Raw genomic sequence first — 15662 nt, 5'->3', positions numbered from 1 at the left:
AGGGAACTCTTGTGCACTGTTGTTGGGACTGTAAATTGGTACAGCGGTTATGGAAAAGAGTGTGAAATTTCCCCCCAAAATTAAAAATGGAACTACCACATGATCAGCAATCCCACTTCTGGGTATATATTCAAAAGACAGAAATCAGTATCAGAAGAGAAGATACTTGCGCTCCCATGTTCATTGCAGCACCAGTCACAATAGTCTAGATACAGACACAACTCAAGGGTCCATCAATGGATGAGTAAATAACTAAAATGGAGTACACACACACACACACACACAGAGGAATATTCAGCCATAAAAACAAAGGAAATTATCTCATTTGCAATGTCATGGATGAACCTGGAGGACATTGTGCTAAGTGAAATAAACTGGGCACAGAAAGGCAAAAATGGGGGCTGGGAGGTGGGGGAAATGGAGAGATGATTGTCAAAGGGTACGAAGTTTCGGTTTTGCAGAGTGAACATGTTCTAGAAATCTGATACGTACAGCGTGGTGACCATAGTTAATAGTACTGTATTACTTGACGTTTACTGAGAGTAGACCTAAAATGTTCTTCCCACACACACACACAAAAGGTAACTGTAAGGGGATGGGTATTTTAATTAGCTCGATTGTGGTAACATTTCATGATGTATATGTATATTTAGAACAACATTGTATACCTTAAATACATATATATTTTATAATCTCTCAATTATACTGCAGTGAAGCTGGGAAAAAAGAACAGACAAATCTGTAGTCAGGAGGTAGATTAATGATTGCCTGAATCTGGGAGTTTGGGGGAAATGGAAAGTGACTACTAATGGATATGGATTTTTTTGGGGAGGGGGAATTGATGCAGTGTTCTAAAATTGATTTTGACGATGGTTACACAACTCTGAATGTACTAAAAACTATTAAATTGTATACTTTAAATGGGTAAACTGTGTGGTAAGTGAATTATATCTCAATAAAGCTATAATAAAAATTACTTGAAAAGTTAAAAAAAGGTGAAAAATATGGAAAAAAGAGTAAAATGTATGACAACAATAGCACAAAGAGAAATACTGGGCAACTTGTTCATCATCAGAGAGTTGACAAGAGCTTTTCTAGTAGTGATAGGAGCAGAAAATTATTTCAATGAAGACCCAGTGGGTGGCTGAACATTTTTTAACTGGAAATATACATGCATTCCTCTGTGAAGTGTTTATGCCCTTTTTGTATTTATCTTTTAGCATTTTCTTGTTTTCTAATAATTTGAGCCTTGTATATGTTATAGATTAATGCTTTGTCATATTTCTTTGATAAATTTGATTGATATAGTTTAATAAGTGTTTGGAATAAGATTTCTGAGTTAGGATGGGAAATCAAATATTAATATCTAAAGTCCATTCCAACTCTAATGTACTAAATCCTAGAGACCTTGAGAAGATGCAGAGAGTTAATTTTATTTATTCCTGAAAGGAAACCAGTTTAGGTCAAGTAGTATTTAATTATAACTGAAGAGTAGTAAAAGAGGCTTCATTTCTTCATATCTTAATTTAGGTTTAAATCCAAAGTATTTAAAGTGAAATATTTATGCCCCTAGTTGTAATTGCTAGATCATGTTTGTTAAAGAATTGAGATATCTTGATCTGACTTCATACTGCATATTTTCCATTAGCTAATACTACTTTTTGTAATAAATGGAGATCATTCTCTTAGGCACTCAAACAAAGAATACAAGATATCACGTAAGAGAAGGGGCTTAGATAGTAATTATATCCATGAATTTTATATTAATTAACATAGTTATTTAATACACAAAATTATATCTTTCTCATGGAACTGATCTTATTTCATATATAAATTTGATTTTTCCTCCTTTTAAAAACTTTTCATAATATTTTCTCCACATCAGTATTTTTTTAAACACAATTTATAGTAAGTATGTATATTACTCAATTGTAGACAGACCGTAATTTAACTTTTCTCTTCTTGCCAGGTATTTTCCAGGTTTTTGTTGTTATAAACAACAAGTCATACTTTCTTTTAAGAGGATCTCCTTTTTATTTTAAAGATTACAAGGGAAGCCCTTAAAAAATACACTTCAAATCTAGCCTTTCCTAGACTCACCTTCTGGGCTGACTTAGCACCATGCATTGCTCTATGAACATACTTAGACCACTTTATTTTTATTTTTTTGTGTCTACTTCGTCCAGTGGTCTGCATCTTCTTTTGTTGTAGGAACCACATCTATCATATGTTGGAGATGTCTGTGTTGTGTAATAAAATCCAAAATTTTGACCCTAGAACATGTTCAAAGTGGGTAACAAGTGATTCATTTGTTTTCTTGTCAGAACTTTTTGCTGGTGTTATATTACCACACACTGCAAGGTTCAGTTCAAAGTGTTTCACTGCTGCTTCAGCAAGTGAGTTGCATGATTAAACCTTCCAGTGAAAGTAGGAAAACACTGACCTCCCATTTTGGAGTAGTTAATGATTATATGGCTTAAAAATCTTTGTAAGTGCTGACAGATACTGAATGGTGTTCTTTGTCCTCTGCAATAGAATGAACACTAAGAAAACAAAGTTCTGTTTGTTTTTGCCAGCATTAAAGTTCATTCTCCAGTGGAAGTTTCTTGCTGCTTTTTATGACTGTTTTGCTAAAGAACTTTTCTTATTAACATTTTTTTGCATAATTTTACTAATGAAAAATTATGCTTGGTTTTGAGGACAGGAGTATATATAAACTATATCATTGCTTTTGAGGGTTTTACTGAACAGTTTGATGAGAGGGCATATATATTAATAATTACTTGATATCCTATCTGATGTGTCCAATGACAGTGGCAATAAGTTATCTAGAAGTTCATGGATATGATATAAATAGAGGCAGGGACAGTTCTTCTTAATTTTTGGAGGAAATAGTTCTTAGTTCTTAAAGGAAAGTTAGCATTTAAACTAACATAAAGTGGCTGCATCCTAGACAGGAAGTGATGTGAGCAGAGGTGTGGATGCAGGATTGTACACAGACTCAGTAAACAACAAATAGGTGAGAGTGGAAGTAGGTTGGAGTGGTAGGTGGTACCAGGTTGAATAGCAAAGTGATAATTTTTATTGGCATTAGGCATGTAACAGGGAGACAGTCAAGCCTTGTGGTGTGTCTATGTGTGGGTACCAGATTGAATAGCAAGGTGATAGTTTTATTGGCATTATGTATGTAATGGGGAGACATTTAAGCTTTGTGGTGTGTATATGTGTGTGTGCACGTGCATTTATGTGTGTGTAGGATGTCTGTTATATAGGAAAGAGAGAAAGTACAGAATTGAGGTGAATAGTTTAATTGAGAGAGTATTATTATATCATGATCGAAGTGTACTGTAATAGGATCTGCAATAGTTTGTAGAAAAAGGAAATACAGAGGATGGGCCAGATGTAAATAACATTGGCATTGTGTGGGTTCAAGGGACAAAAGAAATAGTAGTTATAGATTGACCACATGTGAAGTTCAATTTACTAGAGAAGTGGTGGTATTATTGACAGAAGTCAAGTGGAGTTAAAAAGTTGGGTGAAAAAGACAATACATTGTTTTTTGATGTGAAGAAATTGAGATAATGATGGAACATGCAATTGGGTTATTTGGCATCCAGTGAAGTAGATAACTGTAGATCAAGACAGAGATCTCAAGGTTTGGAATATAGATATAAGACTCAGCTGCAGAAATCATCAATAAAGGGGCATGCAGAAGAGGTCCAAGGACCCTTAATTGTGGTCAAGAGGGCAATGGAAGTCACAGAAGTAAAGGTAGTGAATAGAAAGAGAGGCCTTAAAACTCTGATACCAGAGAAACCAAAGACAATGTATTTCTGGATAGAAGAGCAAATCAACAGTATTGAATACGTCATAAAAGTCATGGAGAGTTGAGAAGTAAACTAAAGCTTATAGCATAATAAAAAAAAAGTTTCCAAAGTTGCATTTTCTTGGGCTTCCCTGGTGGCGCAGTGGTTGAGAGTCTGCTTGCCGATGCAGGGGACACGGGTTCGTGCCCCGGTCCGGGAGGATCCCACATGCCGCGGAGCGGCTGGGCCCGTGAGCCATGGCCGCTGAGCCTGCGCGTCCAGAGCCTGTGCTCCGCAACGGGAGAGGCCACGGCAGTGAGAGGCCCAGGTAACGCAAAAAAAAAAAAAAAAAAAGTTGCATTTTCTTGATTTTAAATAGTTCAACTCCCAAACTCACCACATCCTTGCTTCACACTTATCCTTCTCAAATTCTTACTGAGCCCCTCCTGGATCGGGTGGATCCCAGTGAGGTCCTTTCCTTGCCTGGTGCTACTTGTACCAATTGAAGGGGAGCAGGTTCGGCAAAGCAGAGCAGGAAACTGTATTTATTGATTAAGGAATGAGGAAGGGAAAGCTCCGTGTTCTACTGAACCCTTCTCCCTCAGGGAGGGAGGCGAGAAACTTTTAAGGGGTAACAGGTGAGTATGCCATCAGAATTTGGGAAAGGGGCAGCAATTTCCATAAACAACCAGAGCATGAGTAGTCCTTTGGGCTCCTTTGCACACAGCACAAACTGTGTCTCGCAAAGTGCAAGCCCCCTGTTTGGATGGAGATCTTAGCATGGTAATGAGGCAAAGGCAACTTACGGACACTTTGGGTCTCGTCTGCGCAGGCGCTGCTCTCGTGGTTGGGCTGGAACCGGTTCAGGGCGGTTGACTGTCCTGGCGCTTTCTGGCTGGGGCTGGTTCAAAGGTTTTGCCTTAGTTTTTGTTAAGCAAGCACAGCTTTGGGGATAGACTAGGGGATGGTGGGGCGGAAAAAAGGAAGAAAGTAGGTTAGTCTCTGCACAGGTATGGATGTCTTCCTGGTGGCAAAAAGAAAATGTATCTTATGATAATTCTTCATGTTAATAAAATCAAGAAATTAATAGATCACTTAAAAATAATTTTAGTTTTTATTTCTGATATAAATCACTTGCTAGCCCATATATGTTTCCTTTTAGCTGTTAACCATATAAATGAAGGGCAACTAGTCAACCCTTGATTTATTACGATTTTGTGAACCTGAAGATCATGCTACTTGCTCAATTTAGTTAATTAAAAAAAAAATCTAAACTCAGCCAAGGTCGTACTCACTTCGTTCCCCTTAAATCTTGTTTTCTAGCTTTTCCATTTGCTGTCCAGTATTGCTTTATTTTTAGCGTGCTGGCGTACACTTAGCATCTCTTGAACTAAAATGACCCTTAGTCTTGTAAACACAGCTCTTTTGAGAAACAATGTATCTTATACACAAAAGTTAATAGATTAAAGGTAAATTGTAATAATTTTCATATTACTTAAAAAGACTCTCAAAGGCTGATTTTTGAGGCCAAAAAATTTCTGTAAAGCAAGTTTTGAGATAAAGTTGCTAATTTTTCTTGAATATAAAATATAAATTCTAGAATATGAATTTTCTTAATTATCAGTGAACTGGTGAATATTTTTTGGTAATGTAATAATTCTCTTTAATTCTCTTCATGCATAATTTTATCTTGAGTTTCTGTGTATACATTCATATATATATATATGCAACTCTTGCGAATGTAAGATACTATTTTTAGCATGAATTTTTATAGTTATGCCTTTTCCAAATATTGGTTTAAAATATATAATGCAGAGATACTTTGCAATAATATATTAAATTATATTAAATAGAAAATAGTTTATAAAGTAGTGAAATTTTTAAATAAAATGGGTATAGTACAGGTTCTCATCTTTTTTATATTTTTTTTTTTTTTTTTTTTTTTTTTTTTTTTTTTTTTTTTTGCTGTACGCGGGCCTCTCACTGCTGTGGCCTCTCCCGTTGCGGAGCACAGGCTCCGGACACACAGGCTCCGCGGCCATGGCTCGCGGGCCCAGCCGCTCCGCGGCATGTGGGATCTTCCGGGATCGGGGCACGAACCCGTGTCCCCTGCATCGGCAGGCGGACTCTCAACCACTGCGCCACTAGGGAAGCCCCTTTTTTATATTTTTGATACCACTTTATAAGGGTTTGCATGTGACACTTTGTTTTCAATTCCTGTAATGAAAATATATAAACAGTACATAACTAGGTATATATGCTATTCAAATGGTTAAAGGAATAAAGGAAGATACATAATTAATGGCTAGTCTTAATTTCTTTGTCAATATTGTTTTTATTAAAATTTAAGCAATACCATGTAATATCTCTTTTATTTATTCTGAAGTTTCTTCTTGATAAAATAAAAGTGTAGATTCAATGTAGTACCACTGCAATCGTAAGAGAAAAATATCTTTTAAGTTAATGCCCAGGATTAACAACATTTGCATAGTTCCACAGATAGTAGAATCCTTTCCGTGGCTGTTATGGACTGAATGTTTGTGTCCCCGTTAAATTTTATGTGTTGAAGCCCTAACTCTCAGTGTGATAGTATTTAGAGACAGGGCCTTCTCGGAACTGTGAGAAAGAAATGTCTATGAGATTCTTTTATAGCAGCCCAAGCTGACTAATACAGTGTCTAAGTCAGAATCAGTCACCACCTTTGGTTTGCTCTGTTCTGTATTAAGAATTATGAGATTAATATCAGATGTATAAGTTATGGATCCTGTGTTTGAATTCTTAATCTTTTCTGAAAGACATTAAAAGACTTTTTTCAATTAGGAAGCACTTAGGTGTCTAATGTGTGGTGTGTATTCTGTAAGTGAAGGAGAGTGCATACTGGACCCTGCAAAGGCAGACAGCAGCTTCACGTGGCAGACCTTTGCTTGTTGAATAGGAGGGTGACATGATGAATGCAGTGTTTTAAGATACGTAAAAACTATTTTATTTGTGTTAACTATTGGTTCAGTAGAAATAGATCAGATTTCCCAGGCATGGAATTCCCAGAATGACTAGCATTCTGAAGGGGTTCATTCACTTCCAGTTGATGAGTTTTTTGATGTTTTATAAATTCATCACTTTTGACTTGCCCTGTCTTTCTTGGGAAGGAAATGTAATGTGAGTTCACCTAAACATGTTGCAACCAAAGATCCATGAGTTATATAGAGTTGTATGTATTATAAAATGATATCTACATTGCTATATACATGTACTGGATTTTAAAAATCTGTAATTGAATTTCATGACCCTTCCATTCTAATTTGTGAAGCGTATATTGCATTTTCAGGCAATGTGCCTTTGAAATTGCAGACTTAGGGCAAAGATAAGTTCAGAGACCAATGGTTTGGTTTCACCTGGGATATATCTCTACTTACAGTCTCATATATAGTTATCTTTTCACCTGTTGCCTTCATCTGTTTCTATATTCCTGTATGATTCATATATACATATGTATTCAAAATTAACAATATAAGAATATGAATATAAATGGGTTGAGTGGAGTCTAAAATCTAGTCCCATCATATACTAATTGATAACAGGTATTAAGCACTTTCTGCATGCACCACTAATCCTCAAAACAACCCTATGGGGTAGGTACTATTACTAATGACCATTTTATAGTTGAAGAAGTAGAGGGACTGAGAGTTTAAATAACCAGCAAAAATAGTAGAGCTAAAATCTAAGCCCAAATTTAATCTGAAACACTGCATATTGCTTAGTAAATATTTAATACAATGAAAGTTGTAAAATTTAGGACTGTTAGAGATGCCATCCTTCATCAATTATGTATTAACTGTAGTGAGTTAGTGATTGTGCATAAAGGAAAAGATGTTCTTTGAATAGAGCTAGTAAAATGAAAAATATGGAAGATAAGTTATTTGGAAAGGTAGTCCAACCTAAAGGAAAAGAAATCTGAGCCTGGACAAAGAATGAAAATGCATTAAGAATAATTAGATTTCTTGACTGGGACTGATTACCATGGATTTCCAAGGTTTTCAGACTTCAAGGTTATTTATATCTCAAGTGTGGGTGCAAGGTGCAAAATGGAGGCTGCATTCCCTCCTCTTCAGCTCCCAACCCAGCTGGAGTTCTGAGCTTATCCAAGAACCAAAGACACCTTTGTAAATTCATAAGTTTCTTAAACTTGCCTTATACTATGACTAGTGATAGACATAGGAAAGGGTAGGGTAATTGGCTGAGTTTGGGGCCTGTAAACAAGAGACTGTTAAGCAAATGAATACTGAAAAGTTCAGTTCTCCATTGATGAACATTTGTTAGATTGTTACGTGGATGAAGCAAGAAGTACTTAGCAAAATCATTAAGCAATAGTTGTTTCTGTTTTTCGGTTAGCTGAGAATATTTACAGAGGAAAAGAATGGCAGCACAATACAATGTTTTGTTGAAATCAAGATAGTTATACCGAATTATGAAAAAATGAGAAAAGCATGTTTTAAATTTTATTTATTTTTTACCGGATGCAGTGGAAAGTAGGAGACCGTTACAGAGAACTCAGGATAAGTTATCAGAGACAAAATTTAAGCATAATTTAAATAAGACAAAATCTAACTCATTAAGTTCAGCCTGTAAATCAAAAATGTCAGTGTATGTGTATTATGTTAATGGGTCAGTAAGCAATGACCAGTACTGAAGAGGAAACATTTGCTTATAATTTAAAATGCAAAGGATGAAGGGAGCTTAATGATGCATTATGTTTGAATAATCGATATTGTGATATAAAACAAAGCTGTGTGTTTAGAAAGAGAATATGTTGGCCAAGTGGTTTTCTGCAGTTGGTATTCAAGCTCTCAGTACTCAGTTCCAGTATTTTTGGGCTAAGACTTAATGCTTTTATTTGTGAAGTGAGGGCCTGTTATTGTAGTCAATATGGGCTCCTCTTTGTGTTCTCTATGGCAGTACAGAAGGATGCTCCTCAGATGCAGAATTCTAGTTTGTGTGTTGTGGCATTCCAGCTGCTTCCCAGAATAGCACTGACAGACAGCACAGTGACAACACATGCCTCTGATTTGATCTCATGTGTAAATCTGTCTCTGGATCATATTCTGTAGTTTCTTAACCTAAATAAAATTAGTACAATGAAATTTTCTCAAATTCTGTTTTTTTCTTTAGAATCACCAGTACATTTTTATTGTGTACTGAAAATGGGAAAGCCAAAGGCCAAATTCTTTGCACGGGAGAAAATCTCCCTTTATAAGCAGTATGCCTTATATCTGAAAGGGTTAATGGGCCTCTTATAGTGCTCAATTTATCCAGAGAGGGGACCCTGTGACCCTTTTAGGACCTGGCTTTGGTCATTTCTTAGGAAGAACACAATTTAGAGCTCTCCTGTATTATTCTGCCAGCTGCTTAGTTATTGATGATATTGACTTTTAGTTTTAAAAAAATCTTCCTTTGGAAAATTGTTTTTAACAGCTCTCAACCACTCATGTCTTGTATTTTTATTTTATATCACTTTTCATTTGGGATATTATTAAGTCAAATCCTTGGTAACCATTCTCCACAATCCAATTTATTTTTAGCCAAGATCCATTGAATTCAACTCACTGCCTTTTTGCAAAAGGTTAACCCAATATTTCATGTTGTGTTATACTTTCTACTTATGCTGTGTAAAAGAAAAGTTACTGTGATAAGCCGCCAATAAATTGCATTCAGAATATTTATTCTCAAAGTTACATTACTATGCCGACATAAACATAATCATTTATCACAATATGGATCGTGGAAGTAAAAACTAAATGAAATACAGCCATCTTTCTTTCATATTACCCAGTTTTTTTTTTCCTTTAAATGTTGGCCCCAATAACTACCTTTAAAAAATCTCATCTTTTTATTTATCAGTTTGAATTAATGTGTGAGATTAGTAATGGTTCAGGTTGAATAACTAAAACAAAACTGCATCTATTTTATAATAAGAAAGTGTTTTCAACTTCTTTTGTATAAAAATGAGATTACTTATGTTTTCTTTCTTTTTTTAAAATGAATTTATTTACTTTTGGCTGTATTGGGTCTTCGCTGCTGCTAGTGGGCTTTCTCTAGTTGCGGTGAGTGGGCTTCCATTGTGGTGGCTTCTCTTGTTGCGGAGCACGGGCTCTAGGCACACGGGCTTCAGTAGTTGTGGCACGCGGGCTCAATAGTGGTGGCTCGTGGGCTCTAGAGCGCAGACTCAGTAGTTGTGGCGCACGGGCGTAGTTGCTGCACGGCATGTGGGATCTTCCCAGACCAGGGTTCGAACCTGTGTCCCCTCCATTGGCAGGTGGATTCTTAACTACTGTGCCGCCAGGGGAGCCCACTTATGTTTTCTAATGTTGGCTCTTATTACTAGGTTGCTTTGGCATTACTTCCTCATAAGGAATACACTGTTCATAGCTCTATTGTTCGTTTGTTGTCCAGAACACAGACATCTAAATTGATAGATTGAAGAAATCTCATGTATATCATATATAACAATTACTAAAAGTAATCTTCATCTATACTGGTATAATAAAATAAGTCCCAATGATGTTTATTAGAATGAATGCAGTATACAGTGAAATCCACTGAATGTAGAATATGTGTTTATTATTATTATTATTATTTGGTAACAGCCTTATTGAGATGTAATTCACATACTGTACAATTTACCTGTATAAAGTGTAGAATTCAAAGGCTTTTAGTATATTCATAGCTGTGCTGCTATCACCACAATCAACTTTCATCATCCCCAAAGAAACCATATACACTTTAGCAGTAATGTTGCATTTGCCCCTAATCCCCCCAGCCCCTGGCACCCACAGTCTACTTTCTGTCTCTATAGCATTGCCTATTTGGGATATTGTGTATAAATAGAATCATACAATATGTGGTATTTTGTAACTGACTCCTCTCAGCACAATGTTTACTATGTGCATGTAAGCTGTTTGTGAATTTCCCAGATTTCTTTCTGTTATTGATATCTGTTTCCATTCCATTGTGGTTGGAGAACTACTTTGTATGATCTTAATCCTTTAAAATTTATTAAGGCTTGTTTTATGGCCTAGCATTTGGTCTGTCATAGAGAATGTTTTGTGTACACTTGAGAAGAATGTATATTCTGTTGTTGGGTGGAGTGTGGTTATAGATATCTATTAGGTCTAGTTGGTTTACAGTATTCTTCGAATCTATTTCTTTTATGTTCTTCTGCCTTCAGTATAGGATTCTTGGTTGAAAATTTTTTTCTTTTAGTACCTTGTAAATGTTAGCCTACTACTTTCAGACATTTATTGTTCCTGATGAGAAGTCAACCATTAAACTTATTGGAGTTCCCTTGTACATATGAGTATTTTTCTCTTGCTGCTTTCAATATTTTCTCTTTGGTGTTGACTTTTAGCATTTTTACCAATGTGCCTATGTGTGGATCTTTTTGTGTTTATCCTACTTCAAATTTCTTGAGCTTATTGGATATATACTTTAATGTTTTTTCTGTCTTTTTTTAAAATCAAAATTTTAGTCATTTTTCTCCTTATATTTTTTTCTCCTCCTTTCTTTCCTCTCCTTCTGATATCCTGCTACAATATTTTGGGGTACTTAATGGTATACCACATATCTTTAAGGCTCTGTTAATTTTTAAAAAAATTATTTTTTCTCTTTGTTGAATTGCATAATCTCTCTTGAGTTCTCTTAAAATTTGCTGATTCTTTCTTCTGCAAGTTAAAATATACTATTGAGCCCCTCTAACAAATTTTTCATTTCAGTTATTATAGTTTATTATCTCCAGAATTTTTAAAATAATTTCTATCTCTGTATGAATATTCTCTGTTTGATGAGATATTGTTACTATACCTTCCCTATAATGGCTGCTTTGAAGTTTTTATTAAATCTTACACCTGGAACCTCTGAAAGGCAATTTCTGTTATCTGCTTTTTTTCTTGCATGGATCACATAATCCTGCTTCTTTGAATGTCTTGTAATTTTTTTTTTTATTAAAAGCTGAACATTTCAGATAATATAGCAATTCAGGATACTAATTTCCTTCTCCCCCACCCCAGGGATGGGGGCTTGTTGTTGTTTGCATATTTGTTTAGTGATTTGGTGGACTACTTTAGGGAAGTCTATTTCCTCCAAGGTGTGAACCTCCGATAGCACTCATGTAGGGTGAAGTCGTGGGTGTGTGCCCAGTAACTCTGGGATGACAGGGGTTTTAGTGGGACTCTGTGTCTTCTCTTTGTTAAACTATCCACCTCGGTTGGTATCACAGCCAGCTCTTAGTCTCTATTGATTGCTAGTTGATTGCGCTGCTGTTTTTGACAATACCCTGCCATATAAATTGCTCCACAGTGTGATTCAGTTAAATTTGGGCCCCTTTGCAGGGGTAGTTTTCAGGTGAGTCTTTGCGGCTTCTTGTGGCCCTACAGGAGCTGTTAGCTATTTCTTTCTGGTAAACTGTCTGCCTTATGCTTTACTTTATTGCTCTCATGAAGCTACCAGTTTTGTCTTAATTGTTTGGCATCAAAATCTTTATTGTTTTTGAGACTACCCTTAGGCTTGAACTTCCTATGTGTTAATTCAAATAAAGTCAGTTCTTCTGGGGAGAGCCGTCTGTTCTTATGGCCTGCCTCTTTCTCTGGGAAAAATCTCTGAGCCACAGCTCCAGATCTAGGTGTGGTTACAGTGGCCTTGCTTCTCACAGAGTGACACGCCTGCTCATAAAAGGCAGTAACCTCTGATCTCAGTTTGCTTCTCTTGGTTTGCTGACTCTAAACCATGAGTGAGCTGAGATGATGGTGATCAGAACCCCAATTGTTACTGGTATGTTTGCTCCTGAAGTAGAGCCTCTGCTCTATGAGTGGGGGCTGGGTGAAGCAAAGGAGCTCCTGACTTCTCAGCTGCACTTTCTGGCATTTAGTTGCTGCATAGCTGGTAGAGTAGGGAGAGGGGATGAGAAATGTTAATGTCCTGCCTCTCTCTGGGAGACACCACAGCCTCAGCTAGAGGCTGGGGGCAGAGGGAGCTCTGTGTTCTTGGCTGTACTCACCTGAGGTAGAATTTCTGTTAGGCTGAACTGGTAGCGTGGAGGCTGGGGGCAGACTGCACTTCAAATGCCACAGACCCTCGCCATTCTTACCAAGTTTTAGTAGGTTTTTCCTGAATAAATGTTCCTTCATTTGCTCTTTGGCTTTACGACAATTTCTGGAGATTTCAAAGGATTCTTAGTTTTACTAATTTTTATCAGTTATATTGTTCTGCTGGGGAGTTGATCTGCAGAGGTCCTCATGTGATTGTTCTGGAAGACTCCTAGGGGTTATGTTTTAAAGCATTGCTTAAGACAGGGCTTTGGAATTCTTTATTCAGTTACTCAGGTGCTGCTTTACATGCGTGGTTAGAAAGGGTTTCCTCTTCTACTTTATACCTCACAAAGTCACAGTAAAATATATAGATTTCATCTTTGGATGAATTCAAATGTAAGCCCAACACTCAGAAGAACTGAGTTCTGATTCATTCCCTTCCACATATTAATTGTGAGATCTTGAACAGCTTACTTAACCACCCTGAATTTATTTGATCATCCAAGATTTTGGGATAATAGTAGCTGTTTGTAAGTTAAATTAAATAATACGTTTGAAAGCAATTGGTAAAACTCTAAAAACTTAAAGTAGGGAGTATTATTACTACTTTAAATCAAATCTGGAATGAAGTGCCTCTCTTTTCATTCTCATGTAAGAATACTAATTATAAAATTTATCTTAAAGGGTTATTTGTTATATTTCACATGTTTTTGAATTCCATATTATCATTAATAAATATTTTTATAAAGTCAGCTGGGATATCACCTAGTAAATGATTACTTTAGATAAGTTTGTTGTGGAATTACAATAGTAGAAGGGAAAAACAGCATTTTTAATATATGTCTTTGGGGTATGTGTGGGGAATCTTAAAATAAAATTTGATTTTTTAAAATGCCAACATATTTACACATGCTTATACTTTGTTTATACTGTCTTCAGAGTATCCTGGCTTTAAATCCTCGAACACAATCTCATGCAACTCTGCATTCCACTTTGGCCAAGAAATTAGCCAAGAAACATTGGAAAAGAAATCCTGATAAGAACTGCTTTGTAAGTACCACTGATACATGAGTTCATGCTGAAAATTATCTCATTCTACACACTGTAAGACCAGATTTTATATGTAGTTAGAAACATAATTAAATATGTGTAAAGTACAGCTGTGATTTTTTTCTTATTTTAAATATTTTATATTTGAATAATCTGAAAAGTGTGTTTAATTTTGATGCGTAAAAAATCTATTGAAATAGTTTAAAATCATATAAATTTAGGTTGGTGCCAAAATTTGTTTTCTTAAAAATCTGTAAAAACCTCTTAAAATCATTTTGTAATGACACAAAGATACAGAAGAGTTTCAAAGTTATAAATATAATTCAGTTGAACAAGGGTATACTAATATATACAAAGTGTTGTAAAATATGCTTTGGGGGAACATTTGCACATTAGGTATTCAATATGAACATCTCATAGTTCCAGGTGAGGTATAGGTGCAAAAATCTGAGATTACTGATTGCTAGAATGTTATTTAATTGGGCCCATGAAATGATTACTGGGCTGGGATTGTTAGGCCATAAATGAGGATTAAGTATAACCTTGAAGGCAATTTTAAAATGCTGTCTTAGGGGGTATAAATCTTTAAGTTTGGGAAAGCAATTTCCTTTTTACCTGATTTCCCAAAATTAATTTCTCCAAAATTAATTTTCTCAAAGTAACTAGTGAGCTAATTAATAGTATTAGCTTATTTAACATTAGCTCTTTTGGTACCTTGTGTATATGTTCTGTTTAATACAATGATTTTAATTTATTTTTATGCACTTCTTTCCTACATATAAACTCTTCGAGGATAGGAATTGAGGGTATGTGCTCATGTGCATTTGTTTTTATCTGATTTTTAATCTTTCTGTCACTGACCAACCAGCAAAGTTTTTTGAGTAAAAAAAGAGAAATAGAAATACGGAGAAACAACATGACTTGAGATGATAACACAGCCACTTACTAGCAGATCTGGATTTGAAATTCAGTTTTCCTTGCTCTGGCTCTGTGAGCTTTGCATTCTACTATGACATTTCTAGTAGAGGTCTCTGGAAGGACACTAATGTGATCCAAATAAGATCAAGGAATAGATCAACTATCAGTCATGTTCCTGTATAATGATGTGAACAACTGAAGGACACTGAAAAAAGAATCACGTAATTTTCAAACTTAGAATGCCTTTAAAGATTATCAAGTCTAACTCTCTCATTTTAAATGTGATCCAGATAAATTAAGTTAGATAAATTCTCTAAGGTCCCCTTTATAGATTATTAAACTGTTTATTTAGAAAGAGAGGTTTTCTCTATTATTATTATTGTTATTGTTGTTATTTTATAAAAATTAGCATTTTCATTCCATAATGTTAGCCTGTAAACTGAGTGGTGTGTATTGGGTTGGCCAAAAAGTTCATTCGGGTTTTTCCATAAGGTGTTAACAGAAAACTTGGACAAACTTTTTGGCCAGTCCAATATTATCATATTTTTTGTAATTGGCAAAGATACAGAGAGAAGCGTTTTTCTCCATTAAATATATATTGGCACAAATTCCTAGAAAAGCAATTTGACAGTATCTTTGGCAATATCTTTGACAATATTTGTTAATACCTGTGTTAGTTTGCTAGGGCTGCTATAACGAAGTACCACAGACTGGGTGGCCTAAAGAACAGTTTATTTTCTCAGTGCTCTGGAGGCTAGGAATCTGAGATCAAGGTGTCAGCAGGGGCAATTTATTCTGAGGCCTCTCTCTG

At 35.6% G+C, this 15662-nt stretch overlaps 1 protein-coding gene across 1 annotated transcript in view; it reads left to right on the top strand.

Annotated features, from left to right (window-relative positions):
- Positions 1 to 15662, top strand: part of DPYD (dihydropyrimidine dehydrogenase) — an 817544-nt gene that overhangs the window by 25585 nt on the left and 776297 nt on the right. Inside the window, exon 2 of the mRNA XM_082616442.1 lies at positions 13823 to 13933. Within this exon, the coding sequence (XP_082472568.1) occupies positions 13823 to 13933 (111 nt within the window). The remainder of the gene's footprint in view (positions 1 to 13822; positions 13934 to 15662) is intronic.

Source organism: Mesoplodon mirus (assembly GCF_964341445.2).
Source record: "Mesoplodon mirus genome assembly, chromosome: 3".
NCBI classification, from domain to species: domain Eukaryota; kingdom Metazoa; phylum Chordata; class Mammalia; order Artiodactyla; family Ziphiidae; genus Mesoplodon; species Mesoplodon mirus.
The sequence above is the reverse complement of the archived record's forward strand: the minus strand, read 5'-3'. Positions and strand labels throughout refer to the sequence as shown.